Source organism: Rhinolophus sinicus, linkage group LG01 (assembly GCF_036562045.2).
Source record: "Rhinolophus sinicus isolate RSC01 linkage group LG01, ASM3656204v1, whole genome shotgun sequence".
In the NCBI taxonomy this organism is placed as follows: Eukaryota; Metazoa; Chordata; class Mammalia; order Chiroptera; family Rhinolophidae; genus Rhinolophus; species Rhinolophus sinicus.
The window spans coordinates 35,743,434-35,764,666 of NC_133751.1; the positions used below are offsets into that span (position 1 = coordinate 35,743,434).

Below are 21,233 nucleotides of genomic sequence, written 5' to 3' on the forward strand. Positions count from 1 at the left end.
TCAGGAGTTCACCATCCTGGAGGCATCAGGAAGACTGAGAATTTTGGAAATTATTAATATAATAATAACTTTCAGCAAATAACCAATAACTTTCAGGCATCAGGTTATAAAATTCTCTGACAGAAGGAATGACTGATTTGATGAAAGTATAGTTTGCCAATGTATTAATTTATATACTAAACTGAATATTTCACTTCTCAGTCTAAAGTATCTGCATTTGAGTTACCTCACTGATTGTGAGATTCCTGAAGGACTTCTTCATAAATAAAAGAGTACAAGGAAATCTTTTATAAAAAAAAAAAAAAAAAGGCAATGTTAATCCCAATGGCGAACCCCAGTATCCACCCTCAAAAGCATGCACTACTTATGGGTCCAGGAAATGGAATGTTCCAACTTCAGATATGTTCAGATCTCTGCTGGGCATTCTGTTAAACTTCCATTTGGTATGTGATAGGATGGAAAATAGAAAATGCCCAGGACTGTGAAAAGTAGTCAGGGAAGTGAGAGAGAATCATTAAAGTGTCAGGACAGTGAATCCAAGGTAGGAGAGAGAGATGAGAAAGTGGAGGCTGTCAATATTATTGACATCGATAGAAAGGCCCAAAGTACTAGGACTGTGACACGCAATTTTCTTTGGCGATTAGGCAATCTTAGGAAACCTCTGACCAGACAGTTTTAGCAATATGATGAGTGAGACAGCTAAACTGTCAGAGGAAGGGATGAGAATGAAGAGAGACAGTAACTGTTGGATCGCTGGTATTTGAAGTTGAAGGAGTAGCACAATGGTGGGGAGAGAGGGTGGAAAATAGAAGACACAGGGAAAAATAGCCAATGGCAAGGGAGAGAGGAAGAGTTAAGCTGAAAGGAATAACTAATGTTACAAAGCCTAGAGGTTGGAAATGGAATTGGATTCAGGGCATGATGTAGAGGAATTGACTTAGAACCCACAGAAACAAGAGGAAGAGGAGGGAAAAAAGGAGGCATTTTGTGATAGAAAAAGAAAAGTTTTCATCAGCTAACTCAAGGTTCACAAATGGATGAAAGGGGAGCGTCTCTTGGAACCTGAGAAATGTATGCAGGGGCATCTACCTAATATCCAGGGCCCAGTGCAAAATGAAAATGTGTGGCTTTTGTTCAGAAAGCAGGGGCTGGGGGGGAAGTGCTGTTCTAGATACTATCATCTAAAACTTTTAGTTTTCTTTAATTGTCTTTCTCTTTCATCCCATCTATTTGCATTGTGCTCCTGGGGCACGGAGATACTTGGGGAAGTACAAATATTCATAGGTGTCAGGTAGTCCCATGTGACAATCCAGCACATGTGTGCCTGAGCACCCACCCGGTGCCCTGGCTGGGAGCAGGAAAGTGTCTCTCTCCTTCCAACTAGCTCACACCCCTGTGCACAATGGATGGACAAACCCCAAGGGCTCTCTGTGCTCAGACTCACTTGGTCCTGGATCAGGGCTGAGAGGAAGGCTCACCCCCGTAAAGTCACCCTCCAGACATGCCCTGGGATACTGCCAGCCTGGAGCGGGGCCAGCTGCTGCTATAACCTGCCAAAATGCCACAGATACGGTTCGCCAAACCCTGACCCTCTCCCAGTCTGTGCTCAGGCCCCCATAGAGAGGTGGGGGCAGCAAATATTATAGTAGCAGTGATCGTTGGGTATAGGCAGGGAGGAGGATGCTGGGCCGCCTGGAAGAACCACGCCAAAGGGGAAGGTAAGGTAGTAGGAGATGGACAGATGGGTGAGCTGAGTCTCCAAGTCCCTGGTTCATGCTTCATTGTCCCACCTGACTTCACTTATCAAACACAAATGCTGACATAAAAGTATTCGATATTTCAAGACAGTTGGGTACAGGCAGGGAGGGTACAGACAGCATTAAACCACAAGCACAGGGCTCTTTACCATTGTACTGGTATCATGCCCATGGAGCTGCTTCTGAGTGTGTGTGTGTGTGTGTGTGTGTGTGTGTGTATGCGTGTGTGTGTGTTGTGTACATGCATGTGTAATTGTGTGTGTGTCATATAAAAAGCTTAGAATAGTCACTGGAGAATTCAGTAGGGAACTATTATAAGCTGAAAGCGTTGTGAGAGTTTCTTCAGTAATACTATCCTTGGCTGGTATCTTTAGAGGTAAAGCAGAATCAGTGGATGGCAGGGCCACATTATGATTTCAATGGGCCCTACGTATTTTTGTCTTACTAGGTGTCTTTTTCCATTAAAACATAAAATAAAATAAAACGTGTATTTTATGACTATAATGATGTACAGATGAATGTATTAATATTATATATTAAAATATTTTCTTCAACTTAAAAGGTTAAGATATTAAAACATTTGTATGGGTCTCTGAAAGTATTGTGAGTCCTAGGTACTGAGGCGAATGGATAAGTTGTCCTTGATGGATGGTGGGTGTCATTCAAAACCGCCACAGTAGATATGGGATGAGATCAGAGGAAAAGGATTCTGGAGACCAGTGGGACAGCATGATGTCCTGGATGGGAGGAGAGAGGAAGGGAAGTCTTGAGGGAATGAGGAATTGTTCGATGAGGGTGTGGAGCCACAGTGAAAGGAGAGGCAAGTACTCAAGAGAAATGGGGTAATAAACAAATGAATTTTTGGAGTCATACTAGGAAATAGTCTAGGTCTTCAGGTGTTGACACTTTCAAATAAACAAAACAGTTTAATGTTTTGGTCTAGAGGTGAAGGCGAGATGTGTCTCATAACTCTTTTATTTTTATGTTTAATTTTATTCATTTGCTTTTCTAGATATACAATATATGAAATCATCAATATGTAATTCCATAGGCAATACATTTTCCGGGGGTGGGGGGAAGCTTTTTAGATGATTCTTAAATTTTAAGAAGGAAAGATCCCTAAACTATTTTCTCCTAGTTTCAAATTTGTGCTTTCCAAAAGAAATGAGAATGGAAATATTGTTTTGTTCCAGTTGGCGCTTTTAAATATAATCAGTGCACTAATTTTTGTAAATAGTAACTTCAGGGTTTGAATTCAGCACATTTATACTTAATTTACAAATACTAATGTTTCTAAGATAATTTTAAGCACTAGAACATCAGATTATACGTGAGCTATTTTATAATAATAGAAGTCACATTTAACTACAGGTTAAGTGACTACATTAAAAGGGAATACACTTATTTTAATGGATTTATAATCAAATGCTTAAATCCTGGGTAGTCTAGAGGTGCACTTTAAATTAAATTGATCTTGGAAGTTTGGTTAAAAGCTATTGGCAAAGAGGAAAAAAAAACTTTGAAAAAAGGTATTTTGTTTTTAGTGTGATATTTTATGATAAATGGTACCTGTTTGAGTAAACATCAGACAAGGAAAGGTACAGAGAAAGAACGGGAGAATGTAATTTAATAATGAACAAAATGCATAAACAGATATTTTGCCAAAAAAATAAGTATAACTTAAACATGAAATGTTTATTCTCTAAAGTAGTAACGTACAAATTAAAGAAAGGTACCAATTTTCCTAAATAAATGAATTAGCGAAATGTTGCATTGTTTTATTTGCACTATTTTGTTTATAATTTTTTTTGTTTTAAAATAACTTTCTCATATTGAAAAAATATGTAGTTATTGGCGATTGTTTCGTTCAAATATTTTGTAATGCATTTATGTTACATAAATACAAAAGGATGGGGGGAGGAGACAAAGAAGTAATAGTGTAATAGGAAGAAGACATAAAAGGAATAAAGCAGTAAGCTCTCTACAGTTGCAAGTGTTTAATCAGAGTCTGAATAGCCATTTGTTAAAAATATTGAAGAAGGGATTCCTGCAGTGTGTAGGAGTTTGGACTGCTTTATCTTTTACAGTCCTTTCAAGTTCTACAATTGAATAAATCAATTATTCCTAGCATATTAATAAATGTTTTACTGAAACAGAAATAAAGGTGGCATTAGAAATGACATACAATTTAATTATATTCACAAAAATATACGGCAAAGTCAACTTTTTGTAATATAAATAAAGAGCAACTTCAAGTATCCTATAGAAAAGAGTGCTGCTTTCCTAGTTGCTTGCGCAAAGTCCATGCTAAGAGTCTGTTTCTTCTGCCTTGGGTCACGTGCCCTCCATAAGTAGTGTGACTAGGTGTTCTCAGGTTGTCTCTGTCAGGGTCCTGAGCCCACCCTGTAGTCTGGTGGTAAGTATAGAGTATAGGGGTAGTAACAGTCCTTACATCCTCTATACCAGCCTGCAAGAGAGGAACTCTGTAATCAGGAAAAAGAGAAGACGAAAAAAGATTTGTGCAGGTAAAATCATAACTAGAGCCCTGCGAAGTCGTAATACCAATTCAAATTATTACAGTTTCTATCAAACGGCCATGCATGCATGCATTGTATAAAGGGTGAGGTTTCTGGATGTTTTAAAAGAGCCGATTTGTTTTAGCCAATTTGATCATTTCAACTGGGATGTGGAGAACTGGACTAAAAGGAGGTAGGGTTAATCAGAGGTATTGGAAAGGAGAGAGGTTGTTTTTTAAGCTTCTTTTCTAAGTCTTAATGCCCAGCTTCCGGATCTTCATCCTGCTCTCCCAGCTGCCCCATGACAAAAAGCCACCCAAGGCCCCGTATCAGCCATAGGCCTAGTTTCTCTGCTGGCTGCTGGCTGTCTGTCTCTTCCTCTCTCATGTCCATAAAGATTTTATTCTTTCCTGAATCTGATATGTGGTGATAAGACTAATCAAAGCAAGCCACCTGAGATGAAAATGCTAGCTTCACATTGACTTTCTCAGATTTTTCCTATTGACTCATATAATCAATTAGAGACAGAAGTTTTGGGCTTGGAGGCTTCTCTCTCTCTCTCTCTCTCTCTCTCTCTCTCTCTCTCTCTCTCTCTCTCTCTCTCCATATATCTATCTATCCTCCATATATCTATGTAATAGAACTCCAGTATATATTCTGTCCTGTATCTGAACACCTGGGAAAATACGTACTTTTCACGTGATGACCTGTTTTGTATCCAGAGCTCCAGGTGCCCCCTCCCCACAACCTCCATTCATATGAGAGCCTTAGAGTTAGATATTCAATGGTCTTTAGAAGGGTCCTTGAATAATTTTGAGATGAACTTAATTATCTCAATCAGTCATCCAGACAACCATTATTCATGATCTGCCTTCAATTTCCAAGCCTTGTGTTGGTCTTCCCATCTCCTATGGCCCTTCTTCTCCTGCTCTAGGTGTGTGTCACCATTCACTGTTCATTTAGGACACACTTACTAAGCACTACTTAAATGCTAGAGTTATGTTAGGCTCAAAGGGAAAGGGGAGAAGCAGAACCAGCCACTGTTCTGCTTAAATTTTCTCAGAAGATCATATCATTTATTCTCTTAGGGAGTGAACTGTGGGTTTGGTTCAAGGTTTCTGTTTCTCTAACCCAACGACCAGGGTGAGTGCCATACCCTGGAAATAACATTTTTAGCTCTCAGCCCATAGAGGTTTTGGTCCTTTAAAAACTGGAAAAGAATCAATGTATTTGGACTGAGTTGAACTGTATGTAGAAAAAAAATTAGTTAAGCAAAACCAACTATATGAATTTTTGCTCAGGCTTAATTTTATTGAATTGCCCACTTTCCTGTACCATTGGTGCCTAATACTATGGAATACAAAAATAATTTTCCATATCATTAAATACATGTCAAACTGATGTTTTTAGTAATCTCTGTGTATTAAGATTATGTAGTAACTATGATTATGTAGTAAGCTCTGCTTTATTTTCACTGCTTCTGCTTCCTCACACAGAGAGACCGTGATGACAATATTGTGTCATAGTATACTAGAACTTTGTCACTCTGTGGTCCTTAGGCATGGTATTGGGTCATGTTATAGATGAGGCAGCAATATAATAGACCCATGAAAGCATGAACTTGACAGCTCTGTTTTCAATAGGTTGTTCTGGGCTTGGAAATTAAAAAAAACATGTAAAGAAATACACATCCCCAAAGGCTAACTTGCTATCCACATTCTGCACTTTAACATAAAGACCTTATACTTTCCAAATCTACCATATTATTGTCAGTCTCCATATTATTTGATTTTCAGCAGCACTGATAGTGTCATTCACTCTCCTTTAAAAAGACTCTCTTCCTTGAGTACCAGAATTCTACATTGTCCTGCTCCTTTCCACCTTCTCTTGCTCCTTCTCAGTCTCTTTTGCTGAGTTCTCTTTCTTTGCAAATTCAGCTATCCATTACTTGTTTATTCTTTTTTCCCCCAATTGTTCACCAAATAGTATTGTGCATATATCATGGGCCAGACACTGACTTATGTGTTGGAAACACAGTGATAAGCAAAACACATACTGTCCTGTCCCCAAGAAGTTAATAATAGAGTCAACTTGTTGGTTTCCTAGATTGGGTATTTGCACCCTTACTGTTCTTTAAAATCATAGGACAGCACACTAGCATGACATCATTTCCTTCTTCCCTTCTGAGATAACACAAAGGATCAGACTGGCAAATCGGTCTCAGGCATATAAGAGACCTACCCAGGATCATGCTTTACTAATAATTTCAAGGCTACAAGCAACTAATAAGCATAGGTGAAACAGAGAGGAGACAGGAACATCCTCTGTGGCTTCTAAGGTCCTTCTACTCTGCAATGGACATGCTCTTTCTAATCCAGAGTAATGAGCAATTATATGTATAATTTCTATTCTGTATAGTCTCCAGAACTGGGCAGAGTCTGGGTTTACCCTATTTTTCATGCTAGCAAGTTAACCTTTTACTGTTTCATGGATGCTGACAGGAGACATGAGACTCCTGGGTCAAAAACAAAGGATTTCATTCCTCACAGCAAAAGCAGTAGCCAGAGCTTCATTTGTTTGTGTCAATTCTCCATGCCCCCTAAATCCCACCACAGTAACACAAAGGGCTCATTATGGATGACTGCAGATTCAGTTGGTCACATTATACCAGGGAAACATTGAACTTGAGGAACCCACCACTTTTTTAGTTAGCGGAAACAAGCCTGCTCGTTTTCTCGAGGGAGATGTTAGCTCATCTCTCTGTAAAAATACAGCTCTGAAAAATGTCTTGTATGAAGAGTGAGCAGAGCCTTCTGCATTCTTGGCGTACCCAACAAAAATGTGTAGGGATGCTCAGGGCCCATAGTGGATGATTTCTCCCAAAGTATAACTTCTCTTGGGATGCACTAACGTAATTTAAGATTTTCAATAATTTGAGAATTCCCTCTCTCTTACATTTTTTAAATCAAACCACTCTATTGGCCCCTTCCCATCAGACTTTAAACTACTGAAAGACTCGTCCACCTTAAAAACCCTCTCCTTCTACCACACCCTCCTGTCCAATTACAACCTCCTCTTCTTAGCAGTTATACTTAGTACATGTCTTAAGTCTCTGTCTCCCTTCTTTGTCTCCCACTTCTTCAATCCAACCCACTGCAACCTAGAATCAATTTCAGCTACTCCACTGAAACAGCTTTCTGTCCCTCACATTCTGCCCCCATACGTAGGGGTAATAACGGTCTCTATTACATAGGGCTTTCTTCAGTATTGAATATGTTAATAACTATCTATATAAAGAGTTTAGAGCAGTGCATGACACATGGTAAATGTTCAATAATTGTTAGGTGGATTGTATTCATTAGCATTCTCCTCTTCATCAGTATCATCAGTGAATTATTGTTGCTAAATCCAGTGGGCATGCTCCAGTTGCTACTTGACATCTTTCTCCTGTGTTGACCACCTTTTCCTCCTTGAAATTCCCCCTCCCTCAGCTTCCATGATGCCAGATTCTCTCAGTTTTCCTCCTACTTCTCTGTATTACCTTCTTGGTCATCTTTGTCTATCCTACCTCAGTCTGCCTTAAATGTGGATATTCTTAGGGGTCTTTTTTACACTCCTTTCTCTTCTTTATCTACATGCTTTTGCTTAGTGAAATCCACTCCTGTGGCTTGAGTTATCTATATGGAGATACCTAATACTCTGTACTTCATTCATTTACTTATTTAACAAATATCTATATAGCATCTTCTGTGTGCCAAACACTGGGATTATTATTCTGAGCAAACACTGGCAGGGTTCTACTTCCATGGGACTTAGTTATTAACGGGGAATGCAGACATCAAACAAATAATCACACATGCAAATATACTACTGTAGATGAGTTAAGTGCTCCAGAGGAAAGGAAGATAGCCCTACAAAAGTATAACACATAGATTTGGCCTAGATTGAAGGAGAAATGCAGACCTCCCTGAGTGGTGCTTGGGTGGATAGCTACAAGAATCGTAGATACTCAGTAAGTAACGGAAGGAAGGCGGAAGTATAAGGGAGTACAGAGTCTTCAAGGAACTTAAAGAAGGTCATTATTGCTAAAAATGGTAGAAGGAAAGAGATAACAATTGGAAAAGGAGGTTAAAATTGGAAAAGGAGGTGAAAATCAGGCTATACAGAGATGTGCAGATCATGTTGGTGTTTGTTCAGTTTTATCCTGTGAGTAATGGGAAGTTATTGAAGGGTATAAACCTGTGACAGGAATGGGGGAATGGGTGATGTGATGAGATTTTTGTAGTTAAAACATTGCTCTGGTTCAGCAGGAATATATTGGAGGCCCCAATGGTGAATGTGGCGGGAGTTTTAGTAGTCTATTGTAACCATCCATGCAGCTTGGATTTGAGTGCTGTCAATGGAGATGAGAAGTGGACAGATTTGATAAGTTTTAGGAAGTAAGTTTTATAATAGTAAAATTCGGTATTAGATCAGAGATGGGTGAAGGACAGGGAAGTCTCAATGATGACTCCAAATGGTTAAGCCTGTGCAGGTAGATAGATGGTAACTGAAAAATCAGCCCATATTTTTCTCCTGATTTTAGTCCACATACTCAGTTGCCTACTACATATACCCAACTGCCCATCTCACTGGCTCATCAAATCATCTATGTCCAAAACTGAACTATTTTTCCCATATCAAATGTTCCTCCTCCTGTGCTATTTCAGTGAATGCCACAACCATCCATAAAATCGATCAAGGCAGTTGACCTGACTCTTTCTTCTCCATCACATCTGGTTAATAACCAAGTTATATTGATTTTTCTCTCCTTAACATCTTTTACATCTGTCCACATGTCTCTATTGCCACTGCTACTAGCTTAGGTCAGTCCTCATTATCTTTCATCTGGATTTTGGCAATAGTTATTACTTGGCTTTTCTGCTCTCAGTCTCCCATTCCTCTAATCTATTATTTGCCCTGCTGGTGCCCGTTGTCTATGAAGTCAAGCTAGAGTTCCTTGGTATAGCAGAAAAGGCTCTCCAAGATCAGGACCAGCCACATCTCTAGCATTTTCCCTTTAATCTTTATTCCACGTAGACCAAACAAATTCCATTTTCTATGAAAGCCCGCACTGTGCTATCTTCAGCACAAGACTTTTGAGCTTTGTTTCTTTCCAATATTGTCCTTCTTTTCAAAATACACATCACTGTCCTGTTTGCCTCTTTGTGAACTTGGTGGTTTTTGCTGAGAAAAGTTTATTTCTGGGTGAATATCTAGGCTAGAAAACTGGTAACATTAATATATATATATATATATATATATATATATATATATATATATATATATATATATATATAGTTTTTTTTTTACAAGGGCAGGAGGTAGGGAAACAGTAGTATCTTCAAAGTCACAAGCATGCATTTATTTTCTACTAACTGAGCATGAAGCTACCAGAGATTTTAGCTACCAAGATGGAAACAGAAGGAGGAATCAGAGGCCAAGCGTTGGGGAAAAGCTAAGGAAGGATCACTCACAGAGGGCTGGTGAAGTAGCCATTCAAGAAGACATCTTCAACCTCTCTGGAACTATCAGATGTACCACAACTTTGCCCAGGCAGTTTGGTAAACCCTTAATATTTGTAATAAAAAAAAAAGCAATGATTGTGACACATCTCCAATTTCATTAGAATTTTGATGGATTGAATTGCTCCAATGCGTGCTATAAGAAGAGCTAAATGACTTTTTCTGACCCTTGACGACATATAGATTAAATCATTTTATTGACTAGAGAACAGTAAATCTTTTTGAAAAGCATATGCTGAGTTTGAGCTGCACTTGGTGACTTCCTCTTACACACTGGTTTTACAGTATTCATGTATCAGTTACGATGATTTTACTTACAAGTAAGCATATTATAAAACCCAGAATGCGTAAACAACAAAAGAGAGTTATTTATTCACTTGACTGAGAAGTCCAAAGGAGGTAGGACTTCAGGCACCGTTCGATCAGGGCTCCAACTTCTGTTCTCTGTGAGTCCTCAGTTCTGCCCTGTTTTTTTGCTTTATCTTTAGTGTAGCTTCACTCATGGAGTAAGATGGCTTCTGCAAAATGTCTCACATGCACACATTAAAATTTCCAGAGCAAGAGGGCATCTACGTCCCAGGAATCCCGACTTTTTTTTTGAGCTTCATGCTCACTGGATCACATCTGAATGAATTCATTAATTCCTGAGAAAGCTTATTGCTAATAAAGAAATTACCTGGTCCAATTCACTGAGATGAGAGTATACCCAGTACAGTCCACCTTGGATTTGGGAGAGGACTGGTATTCATCAATCCCACATAAACTACATGACTTCTCTAAAATGAAAGAGATGAAATTCCCTAAAGGAAAACTTTGGAGTTATTTCATATGTGTGAAGAAGAAAGATGAGTAAGTCTCAAGCAGGCAACCACTGAATATTCACTACAGACACAGTTCAAATATGTTCATTAGCAAACTTAGAAATTATTTTGTGCCCTGGATTTTTAAAGCTATGTGTAAATGGCCAAAAACAAACATCAAGAATTTACTGCAAGGATAAAGAGGAGGTAAGTGCCATCACAGTCCAATTCTAAGAAAGCCATTGAAAAATATGGGCAAAAAAGAAGACTGAATGCTGTGGTTTGAGAAGACTCTCAAACCACCCATATATTTATTCAGTCATAGAACATTTATGGAATATCGACTCTATGCCAGAAAATGCTTAATACAACAGGATCTTTCACCTTAAGGAGTTCATTCAATCAGGCACTACAGAATTATAACCAAAAAGTCAGCAGTTTTGATGTACTATAGCGTATCAGAGTGAAAGTAGTATGGTAGAACAGAGTGAAAATAAAACCACATGGAAAAATCTAGTGGAATCTTCACTGCATTCTTCAATATTTCCTTCAAACCTTACACTTCTACAATGTAATCTCCAACAATAAAGCAATCCAGGAACACTTATTTTCAATCAATAGATTTCTGAAAACAGTATGTTAAAAGGCAAATGGAAGAATAATTTATCTTACTCTGGTTGCACAGTCTAAGAAAAATAATATGAAACAATTTTTGTTGTTTAGAAGCAAAAGTGGATCATTGTTGTCTCAGGGAGCTTTTATGTGCAAAATGTATTTGATAATAAAGTAAATTTCTTTAAGCTATTATATTCTGTGACCATCTGGGGAAATAGTTTTGGGGATAAATGCAGCAGAAATATTTATAAAAAGGACATTAAAAAATAAAAAAAAAGCAGATATGGTTGATTTTCTTTGACATTCTCTTATAGTATAAAAGTCATGAAATCCTTGGTCCATATCATAGTGAAATGCTGGAAAAATTCTAATCACTTTACCACTATCCCCAGCAGTGTCCTGGAGCTCTAATTTTAAGGGCAAGGCTTTCTGTAAGCATCAAACATGAAGATATAACTCAGAATTTGGGGAGAAATAGTTTCTTCCCATGAAGTATACTTTATAATAACATTTTAATGTAATATTGACATTTCTGGTTTTTAACTCTGTTGGGCAGAATCTTGATGGGAAGGAAAATCACTTGTGACAGCTTCAGCATGAGTGTCTGATATAATGACAATTTAACTTGGTTTTATCCTGTATCAGAGGTAGTCTATCAGAAAAGAACTAATGTGTCCTTCATATTTTATAGAAACAAGTCATTTCTAATAACAGATAATGCTAAAATTGTCTTAAAATTATTAACCATTGTTGAATGAGTATTTTGGAAAATATTGGTGGTTTATTTTGGGAGGTTTTAGTAAATAATTAATATATATTTATGAATGAGGTGTGATCAAACAATACGGTGAATGTTTAAATTAAAAAAAATTATTACAGTAAAAGACACATTGCCATTAATCCCCCTCAAAATACTCCCCCTCACTTTGAAAACACTTACCCATCATTCTTGCCACTATCTGAAGCAGATCTGGAAGTCCTCTATCATGAGTATCTTTAGTTGCACTGTTGTGGCTGCCTCGATGTCCTGAATCATTTTGACTTTGGAGAAGAGCCAGGAGTCACACGGTGCCAGATCAGGTGAATAAGGTGGATAAAGACACTCCATAATGTTTTCATTTGACAGAAATTGCCTATACCAGAAGCTATGTGTGATGGAGTAGGATTTGATGGCACATTTGAAAACATACCTCTCTCAACTGTAACTCACAACCGACTGCACCAAACAAATTGAAACTTGTCACACACTATTACTAAGGTTCGACGTGCTGCTTCCCATATTGAAGATCCCTGCCTTTCCATTGGATGGTAGTCACCAGCAGCATTCACTGTATTTTTCGATCAAAACAGAAAGTCTCTATGTCACCATCAGCGCCCAGACAATTCTGATTACGGCAAATTACTGCTTGAGCAACGTTGTCCAAAGTGTCCACTTGTATACATGTTTTTGACACCCCCAGTTTATATATAATATTTTGGTCAGAGTATTGATTTATTCACTTGGCTCAAATTATGACATGTGTGATCTATGTGACACTAATGGTTGAACAGAGGATTATCTACACTCTTCTCAGAGTATGGTCCACAGGCCATCAGCATCAAAATTACCTCGGTTTTATTAGAAATGCAGAATCTCAGCCTCCAGCCCCAGATCTACTGAATCAGCATGTGCATTTTAACAAGATCCCTGGGTGGTTAACACATTAACTAAGTCAGGGGTTCTCAACTCTGGCTACACATCAAAATCACTTAGGGTGCTTTTAAAGTGTTGGATTCTCAGACCTTACCCTGGACCAATTAAATCAGACTCTTTAAAGACCCAAGGCATGGTTATCTTACCTGCTCACCAGGATTCTAATGTGCTGCCTGGTATGAGGACGATGGGCTACACAATGCCCAAACAATAAATAAATTCACTGAATTCTGAAAGGGCAAAAAGAAAAAGGAAGTCAAATCAGTTACTTTGTATTTGGTACTATTTTATAAATGACTGCTTTTTTAAAAACTGTTCATAAGTTTGCTTAGCTACTGTGTGAATGAACATAGCCTCTTGAGTCTCAACCTGCCCATTGCATTTTTAAAGCAGGAAGAGGAACGCTTTGCTATTCAAATTCATTAAAATAAGATTTTAGGTTTGTTTTTCAACTTCACTTCCTTTGCCAACCTTATTTTCCATCCTGACAGTTCTAACTGCTAAATTTCAGACACGGCACGTTCACACCTCTGCACCTTTGAGTGCACTCACTCCTTCTTATCCACGTGCTCAGTTCTGTTTTTACCTCAAACATTCCCTCATCACTCTAGCCCAAATGGATTTTCTCTCCCTTGAATTCCCATGCTGCTGCTGTTTCTGTCATGCACTCTTACTTTATGGCCTTCTATTGTTAGTTCCACTATGTAATGAAATAAAATTACCTTTAAAAAAAAATTCTACATGTAATCTATGGCATTAGTAATCTATTCCAAAATATTATGCAGGAATAGGAAAGGAAAAAAATAAATCATAGCATAGTACATATGGTCGTCATTATGTAGATGAGAAAACTGAGTCTCAGAAATGCAAGGTGACAGGCCAGTGAGATTCAGCACTTAGATATTTTTTCTAACATTATCTGACACAAAGTACAAGAGGAGGTTTGGTTCACTATAATTTTTATGTGTGTGTTTCCAACATAGTACTTTAATTATAGTTCCGGGGCCAATTAAGAATATGACCAAAGTAAAACATATTGAAAGACAACTCATTCTTAAAGTCAGTGTCCACTCTTATGATTTTTCTGTTTTACACTAAATTGGTTTCTTTTGTCAGAAAATTATTGAAGCTTGAGAAGTAGGGACAAAGGAAGATCGTCATAATATATTCTTTCTATAAAGTTACTTTTTAATTACACAAGTAATACCTGAATAATATTTACTTGTAAAAATTATAACATAGATATGATAAAATCTCTTGTCCAACACCCCACATACAGTTCCTGCACTTTACCAGTCTATATATCTTTATTCACTCCTCAGAACTAATCATTTATATCTGTACACATCCTTTAAGACATTTTAATGTACTTAAATACACAAATGTGATATATGAGGTCATACAATTATGTTTGCAAACTCATCCTAGAAAAAATGCTACATACCTCATTGCTGAATATCACTAAAGTCTCCTTCAAGGTACTCCCCTTGGGAAGTTATGCACTGATACCACCCTTCAAAGCAATTTTGGAACTCTTTCTGGAATGGCCATCAGAGCTGTCTTCGTATTACACTCGATGTCCTGAATGTCATCAAAATGTCTTCCTTTCAATATTTCCTTTACCTTTGGGTAAAGAAAGAAGTAATTGGGGGCCAGATCAGGTGAGTAGGGAGAGTGTGCCAATATAGTTATTTGTTTACTGGCTAAAAACTCCCTCAGACAATGCCCTGTGAGCTGGTGCATTGTCGTGATGCAAGAGCCATGACTTGTTGGCAAAAAGTTCAGGTCGTCTAACTTTTTCACACATCTTTTCCAGCACTTCCAAATAGTAAATTTGGTTTACTGTTTGTCCAGTTGGTACAAATTCCTAATGAATAATCCTTCTGATATCAAAAAATGTTAACATTGATGCAACAAGTTCGCAAACTTATAATAATTTTTGATGATGGCAATTTTTGATGTTTTATCATCTAAAACATAGTACTCTTGGGAATTTTATTTGTATGTCTAAAATGTGTAAAACCTGGAAAGGATATGTAATTCAGGGGTTGACAGAATTAAGTTTAAAAAGTATATATCATCTCTGTGGAATAATACTCTAAAGCTAGAAAGATAAAAATTTAGCTAGCGTAAATATTAAAGCCCTGCATAAAGTGCAAGTAACAAATGGAGAATTCTGATGTGACATTAGTTTATATGAAAAAGACTTAGAGGTATGTTTATCACAGACTCAAAATTTAATAAAAATTCTAATACTTGGAAAAGTCAGTGGTTCTTATCTCTAAAATAAGATTACGTTAAAAACATCTGAAATTACTCCTGGATATATAATTTTAGAAAGAAAATATTAGATTGGATAAACTGTGTACATCCAGTTTGATATACAAAATAGTGGACTAGTAATTTTAAAATGTGGAACTTATTTTGTGACAATATATTTTTCATATGTATATATTTTCATTTTCATAAAAATAACACTGCCATGTAAAAGAACATTTTTTTGTTTTTGCTTTCTTCAGTTAACTCCTCTAGTTTTATTATAGTACAAAACATTCATTACAGATCAGATGATTTTAGCATGAAAACGTCCTGTAATGAGACATTACAATAGTATTCCTTCTCAATGTGTATATCTTCTCAAACAAGGATTTTGCTCTGTGGAATTAACCTCACTCCATGTAAAACTAATTGTCTATTATAACATATTTTAGTGAAAAATATTCATACTCAACATTCTTTGCCGTAATGTCTGGAATTGGGGCATGGGAATTCAGGGACATTCTGTGCATGAAACATGCTTTCCCATGCCAGTGTCAACTTCTCTGCCTGATTTTTACTTTGACATGTGCCAAAAGACATAAATTTTGAGTAAAAATATTTTCCTAACAAGAAAATTTAGAAACTCTTAATCCACTGATTATCTGAAAAGCTATCCCAACGTTTGTAAATATTCTTGTTTTAGTAATTTCAGATACATAGGCATTGATTATAGAAGGTACAAGGAATTACAGATTCTGAGAAATAAATTGGTTTGCCTTTCTTAAAAGAAGATTGATATTATATTCATTTATTATGACCTTGATTGATCATAAGACACACGAGGTCTGCCAATTAAGTTCGCGAACTAGATGCAATGATGTTGCTAACCTTTTTTGTTATCAGAGGGAATATTCATTAGGAATTTGAACCAACTGGACAAACAGTTAACCAAGTTTACTATTTGGAAGTGCTGAAAAGGCTGCATAAAAAAGTTAGATGACCGGAACTTTTCACCAATAATTCATGGTCTTACATCGCGACAATGCACCAGCTCACAGGGCATTGTCTGTGAGGGAGCTTTTAGCCAGTAAACACATAACTATATTGGAACACCCTCCCTACTCACCTGATCTGGACCCCAATGACTTCTTTCTTTACCCAAAGATAAAGGAAATATTGAAAGGAAGGCATTTTGATGACATTCAGGAAATAAAGGGTAATATGACAACCATTCTAATGGCCATTCCCGGAAAAGAGTTCCAAAATTGCTTTGAAGGGTTGTGGCTTCAGTACATAGCTCCCCAGGTCAAGTACTTCGAAGGTGACCTTAGTGATATTCAGCAATGAGGGATGTAGCACTTTTCCTAGGATGAATTTGCAAACATAACTGTCTGACCTCACAGGTGACCAGGAGTCTTGACCTCTTTTTAAATATCTTTTTTCTAAAATTAAAGTACCCTCTCACATAAACACGTTAAGTATTTTAGAAAGCGGAAGCCTGACTGAAAAGGGAGAAGCTGAATCAATGAAGAAAATGTACTGATGTATTTTTAAGAACTCCAAACAATGATTATAGTTTAATTTATCTATCTCTGTCCTGATGTCCACCATAGCACATGAGAAGGAGATTCAAGGGCTTAACTCTATTAGTAGCTTTTCTCAGCAGTATCAGAATAATTATAGGTGTTCCTCTACTAGGGTGTGCTGCTTCAGATAGAGCATCTCATTGTAATTCTTCCCTCCAGTTTTCCTGTCCCATGGAAATATCTGTCTCAGATCTGTCTAATTAACCAGTATGTGAAAGTAGAAAATTGTGAGGCAATCCTTAAGTTCATTGTTCCTTGGCTTTAAAAAGCTCAATAAAAGTTCTACCTACATTTCCTTGTTTACACTATGGAGCAAAATGGATCAAACAAGCACAGATTTGTGACAACAGAGTTCGTGCCTTTGTACAGTATAACACATATCGTGAATCAAAGAAACATTGTGCCACTTCTCCGAAGCTGACATTGGAATGGCATTGTAATCCTGGCCATCTGTCTTCCTCCTCTAGATGTCGATGAATGTGTGGTGGTGAATGGAGGCTGCCAGCAGCGCTGTATTAACACTCTGGGCACCTTCCACTGTGAATGTGATACAGGATACAGACTCCATGCTGATGAACGCACCTGCCTAAGTGAGTAAATATTAGAACCAGCTTGAAGCCGTTTTCATTGAAAATCAACCTGCCCATGTAGAGGCAGGAAGGGAAGGTTTTTGTAAAAATATCTATAGAAGCTACCAGTTTGAAAGTACAATTCTATTTCTTAGAATATAAAAAGATTTTTTGATATTAGAAAGCTAGGACAAAAACATGGGGAAGGAAATATAGAAATTAACATCCACAAGCAAAATTTGAATCCCCAAATGGGTGAATGTTTCCATAGTATATCATTGTGCCATATGTGGTAAAGTAGAAATTTGCTAACTGTTGCTTATACACAGCAAGGACAGCACAGAGCCACAACAAAGGGAGGATGCTGGCCTGTTACAATCAGTAGCTACAATGTTCTCTCATCTCATACCAGATTCAGAACTGGACTCATGATTATAAAAGCAAAAATTATAGCAGGTTATATGCCAAGCAGTTTAGAGTTGCTCAAGAATGGTTAAAACTATATACATTAAATATGAGGTTTGTATGTCTTTATTGTACATCAACATGTTCTTGGATATTTTTTGTGCGTTAGCATTATTGTTTTAAGTCTTCTTGGTGTGTTTCTGAATTCTATACATTTCTTAAAATGAGTATGTTCTTCATACAAAAGAAAAAAACCAACAGAGTAAAATTTGAAAATACTATGCTCCCTGTATGATTTACAAATGTTATTTTTTGTTTTAACTGAAGTAATTTACATAAAAGGTTTTTTTGTTGTTCTTGAATGATGATCCTCAGATGGCATCGGGAAACACAAATTTCATCACCAGGTCCCTTAAAAAAACAGTTATTATATTAAAAGAATAGCACCTTATATAGCACAATTTAATTGCTGGCTAATTTATTTTAGGGCTTGTTAAGTAGTCCATCTACTCAAAACTATTGGTATTTTATAACTTTTCTGTAATTATGAAACTTGGAATAGAAATCAGCTGATTTCACCTAGTTTTATAACATGTGCTCCGTCTTTCTTTTTCTAAACATGTCTTACAGGAAATGAGAGCAGGCCAAGGGAAATAGCTAAAAATGTCCTAGTCAGAGGTCTGATTTTGATAACAGAAAGTGGAGGTTCTGAGAGGGTAAAAAAAAAAAAAAGACTTTTCCAAAGTCGAGTGAAATAGATAGAAGTCATACCCTAACATCCAGGGAACTCAGTATCATACTGAATGTATCTGCAGCAGGCACAGTGGTAGGACATGCATAGTTAAGTAATTAAAATACCCTTTTCTGTTTGCAGGATTCGGTTTTAGCAATAGGAATCCCTTTCCCATCCCCATCCCCAACCTATAAGGTCTTCAGCTGGTAATATCCTTAAACTCCCATTATCACTTCTCTCACTTACAAATATTTATGAGCAGCAGGATTATCGTTACTTGCAATTGCGGTATTTATCGGTAAAGGTGGACCAGGTGAATTTTTGTGTCTGATATAAAAAATATTTTGCAAAGTAGTGATTTATATAAATCTATGATATTTGGTCTTTGTGATAAGGCAAAATAAATACACAAGTAGCCAACAAAATTAAACTTATTGGTAAAATTAATTTTCTAAACCCTAGTAGTTATTAGCTATTTCTTAGTAAAATCATTAAGCTCTATCCTTATTCCTCATCACCACTGCCCTTGAATTTTCCAATTTTTGTTTTAATGATATCAGGTCAAAAGGGAGTTAGATAGTATATTATGGTTTATCTTTTCTATTTCTATTCCTTAAAGCTCAATTCCTATTGTACAAATAAATTGATAATATGGTAATTTATTTCTAGCTTTACTTGGTGAGCTTCTCCTTGTGCAGAATTTCAACAGTGTGTACAAATTAAAAGCTTTATATATATATAAACATATTTTACATATATTTTATATATATATTAAGCTATATATATTTATATATATTTATATATATAGCTTAATATATATATAAAATATATGTAAAATATGTTTATAAAAAATATATATATATGTATATGTTAAGCTTATGAGAAATAAAGCATTTAACTCCTTGGATGTCATTCTACAGAAGGCACTTGACCTTCATGGAAATTTTGATGCCTTTCTCATATGCATGCGCTGAAGGTTTGGTTTCAAAGAATGGTCTTAAGAATCTCAGTTGACACAATTACAACAGTCTTGTTAAAAATGAGCTCAAGAAGAATTTAAGCACTTCGTATTTAAAGATTAATGACCTGAGACTAAGGACAAGAACATTTTGTTTGCTTATTTGTGTTGAAGGAAAGTGTTTACTTAGAAAACTGAGTTTCACATTGGTCTGTATTTTTGAGATATATTGTAGGAAGGCTCAGATATTTTTAAAAACAGGAAAATTGAATTAGATCACTTTCTCTTTGGGATTTTTTACATGGTAGGAGGCTGAAAATTGTAGTAGACAGAAATTCATTGTGACCCATGGTGGAGTCAGAGAAGAGAAGATGAAGTTACGGAATTTTGCTAGTCCACTATTTTGGAGTACTTGAAATTAATTCCCTCCATTTCTTCCTTCCTCCCTCCCTTCTTTTCTTTTCTTTTCCTTCCTTTGCCCCCTTCTGCCCATCAGCCTTAGATCGACGCTAGTGTGACTTTTTGAATTAGAGCCTCCAGGGCTTTTTACACTTTTTTTTAGTCACAGCCACAGGAAAGTAAACTCTCTGCACCCCCAAACACTTACAGAGTTACAGATTATTTCATTTCAAAAACAGGTTCCCTCTCTAAGAGCAGTGCATGTGTGGTGCCATGCGGCCAGCAGTTATTAATCAGCCTCTGCTATAATGATAATCACACACTGTGGTGTAAGAGAAAGAGTCCATAGTAGCTGGCTGCAGTGGCAAGAAATGTGACAGTTCCTGGCCTGCTGTCGTCTCTCCTGAAAGTCAGCATTAGGAAAGCCAGTCTGAGGAAATGCCCCACGTGTGAGAAGGCTCACAGCAAGTGAAACCTGCTATACCTGGTTGGTGACAGGGCACAGACACAGCATGGGAGGTGGACAAAAGTGGAATTCTTGCCAGATTTGCTTTGCTGTTGGTGGTCTCTATTAGTTACCTCGCAATTCACGTACTTTTAAATTTCACTTTATTTGGAAACCAAGAGCTTACAGTGGAAACTAGATTTAGCAATCACTGGAAAGACAGAGATGTTTATGTTCTTACTAGTCCACCATTAAATCTTATGCATGTGGAGTAGGGACAGTAGCATAGTGGGATCTAAGTTGATATGTGGCCTTCAGCTTAAGTTCTTAAATCACTTAATCTCTCTACATCTTGGTTTCCTCATGTGTAAAATGTAGATATTGGACAAAGTGACTTTAAAGTTACTACATCTCTAAAGTGTAGTAATTTTATGGAGTTTTCATAATTACTAATTCTTTAAAAATCATCTGCTAACCTGCATTTTTTTAGACTCCATTGGATTATGTGTAGTAATTGTTTTAAAAGTGTTTAGAGAACTTAGACTTTAGAAAGTCCAAGCATAAAAACAAAGTGTGAGAATTTTATAGAATTTTAAGAAAAAATGAGTGTGGAACTTAAGTGTTTTTATTGAAAAAATAATACTTTGAAGCCTTTGTAAAAATATTGTTTTCTATATTATAGGATCATATCTGAGAGACATTCAAGGAATAATCTAGACCAATCTCCTACCTTAGAGATAAGATGTCTGAGAGCTAAAAAGATCAAGTAACTTTTACTCTGAAAAGGGGAAAATTAGTTTTCAGGAAAACCTGGCTAATTTCACTCCTGATCAAATGTTTTAAAATAATTTCTGATAAATATAAAAATAGACTAAGAAAAATCATAAAGGTACTGTCAAATGAAATTCTCATATTCTATTTTAGTAAATAGAGC

General features: G+C 36.7%; 1 protein-coding gene across 12 annotated transcripts in view; it reads left to right on the forward strand.

Moving 5' to 3' along the window:
* Positions 1-21,233, forward strand: part of LOC109449436 (multiple epidermal growth factor-like domains protein 6) — a 731,002-nt gene that overhangs the window by 491,887 nt on the left and 217,882 nt on the right. For all 12 annotated transcript variants that reach the window (XR_012494689.1, XM_074327498.1, XM_019735706.2 and 9 more), the window contains one exon: positions 17,258-17,380. Coding sequence is in view for 11 of the 12 variants with exons in the window: in XM_074327498.1 (XP_074183599.1) it covers positions 17,258-17,380 (123 nt within the window). In the remaining variant the exon portion in view is untranslated. The remainder of the gene's footprint in view (positions 1-17,257; positions 17,381-21,233) is intronic.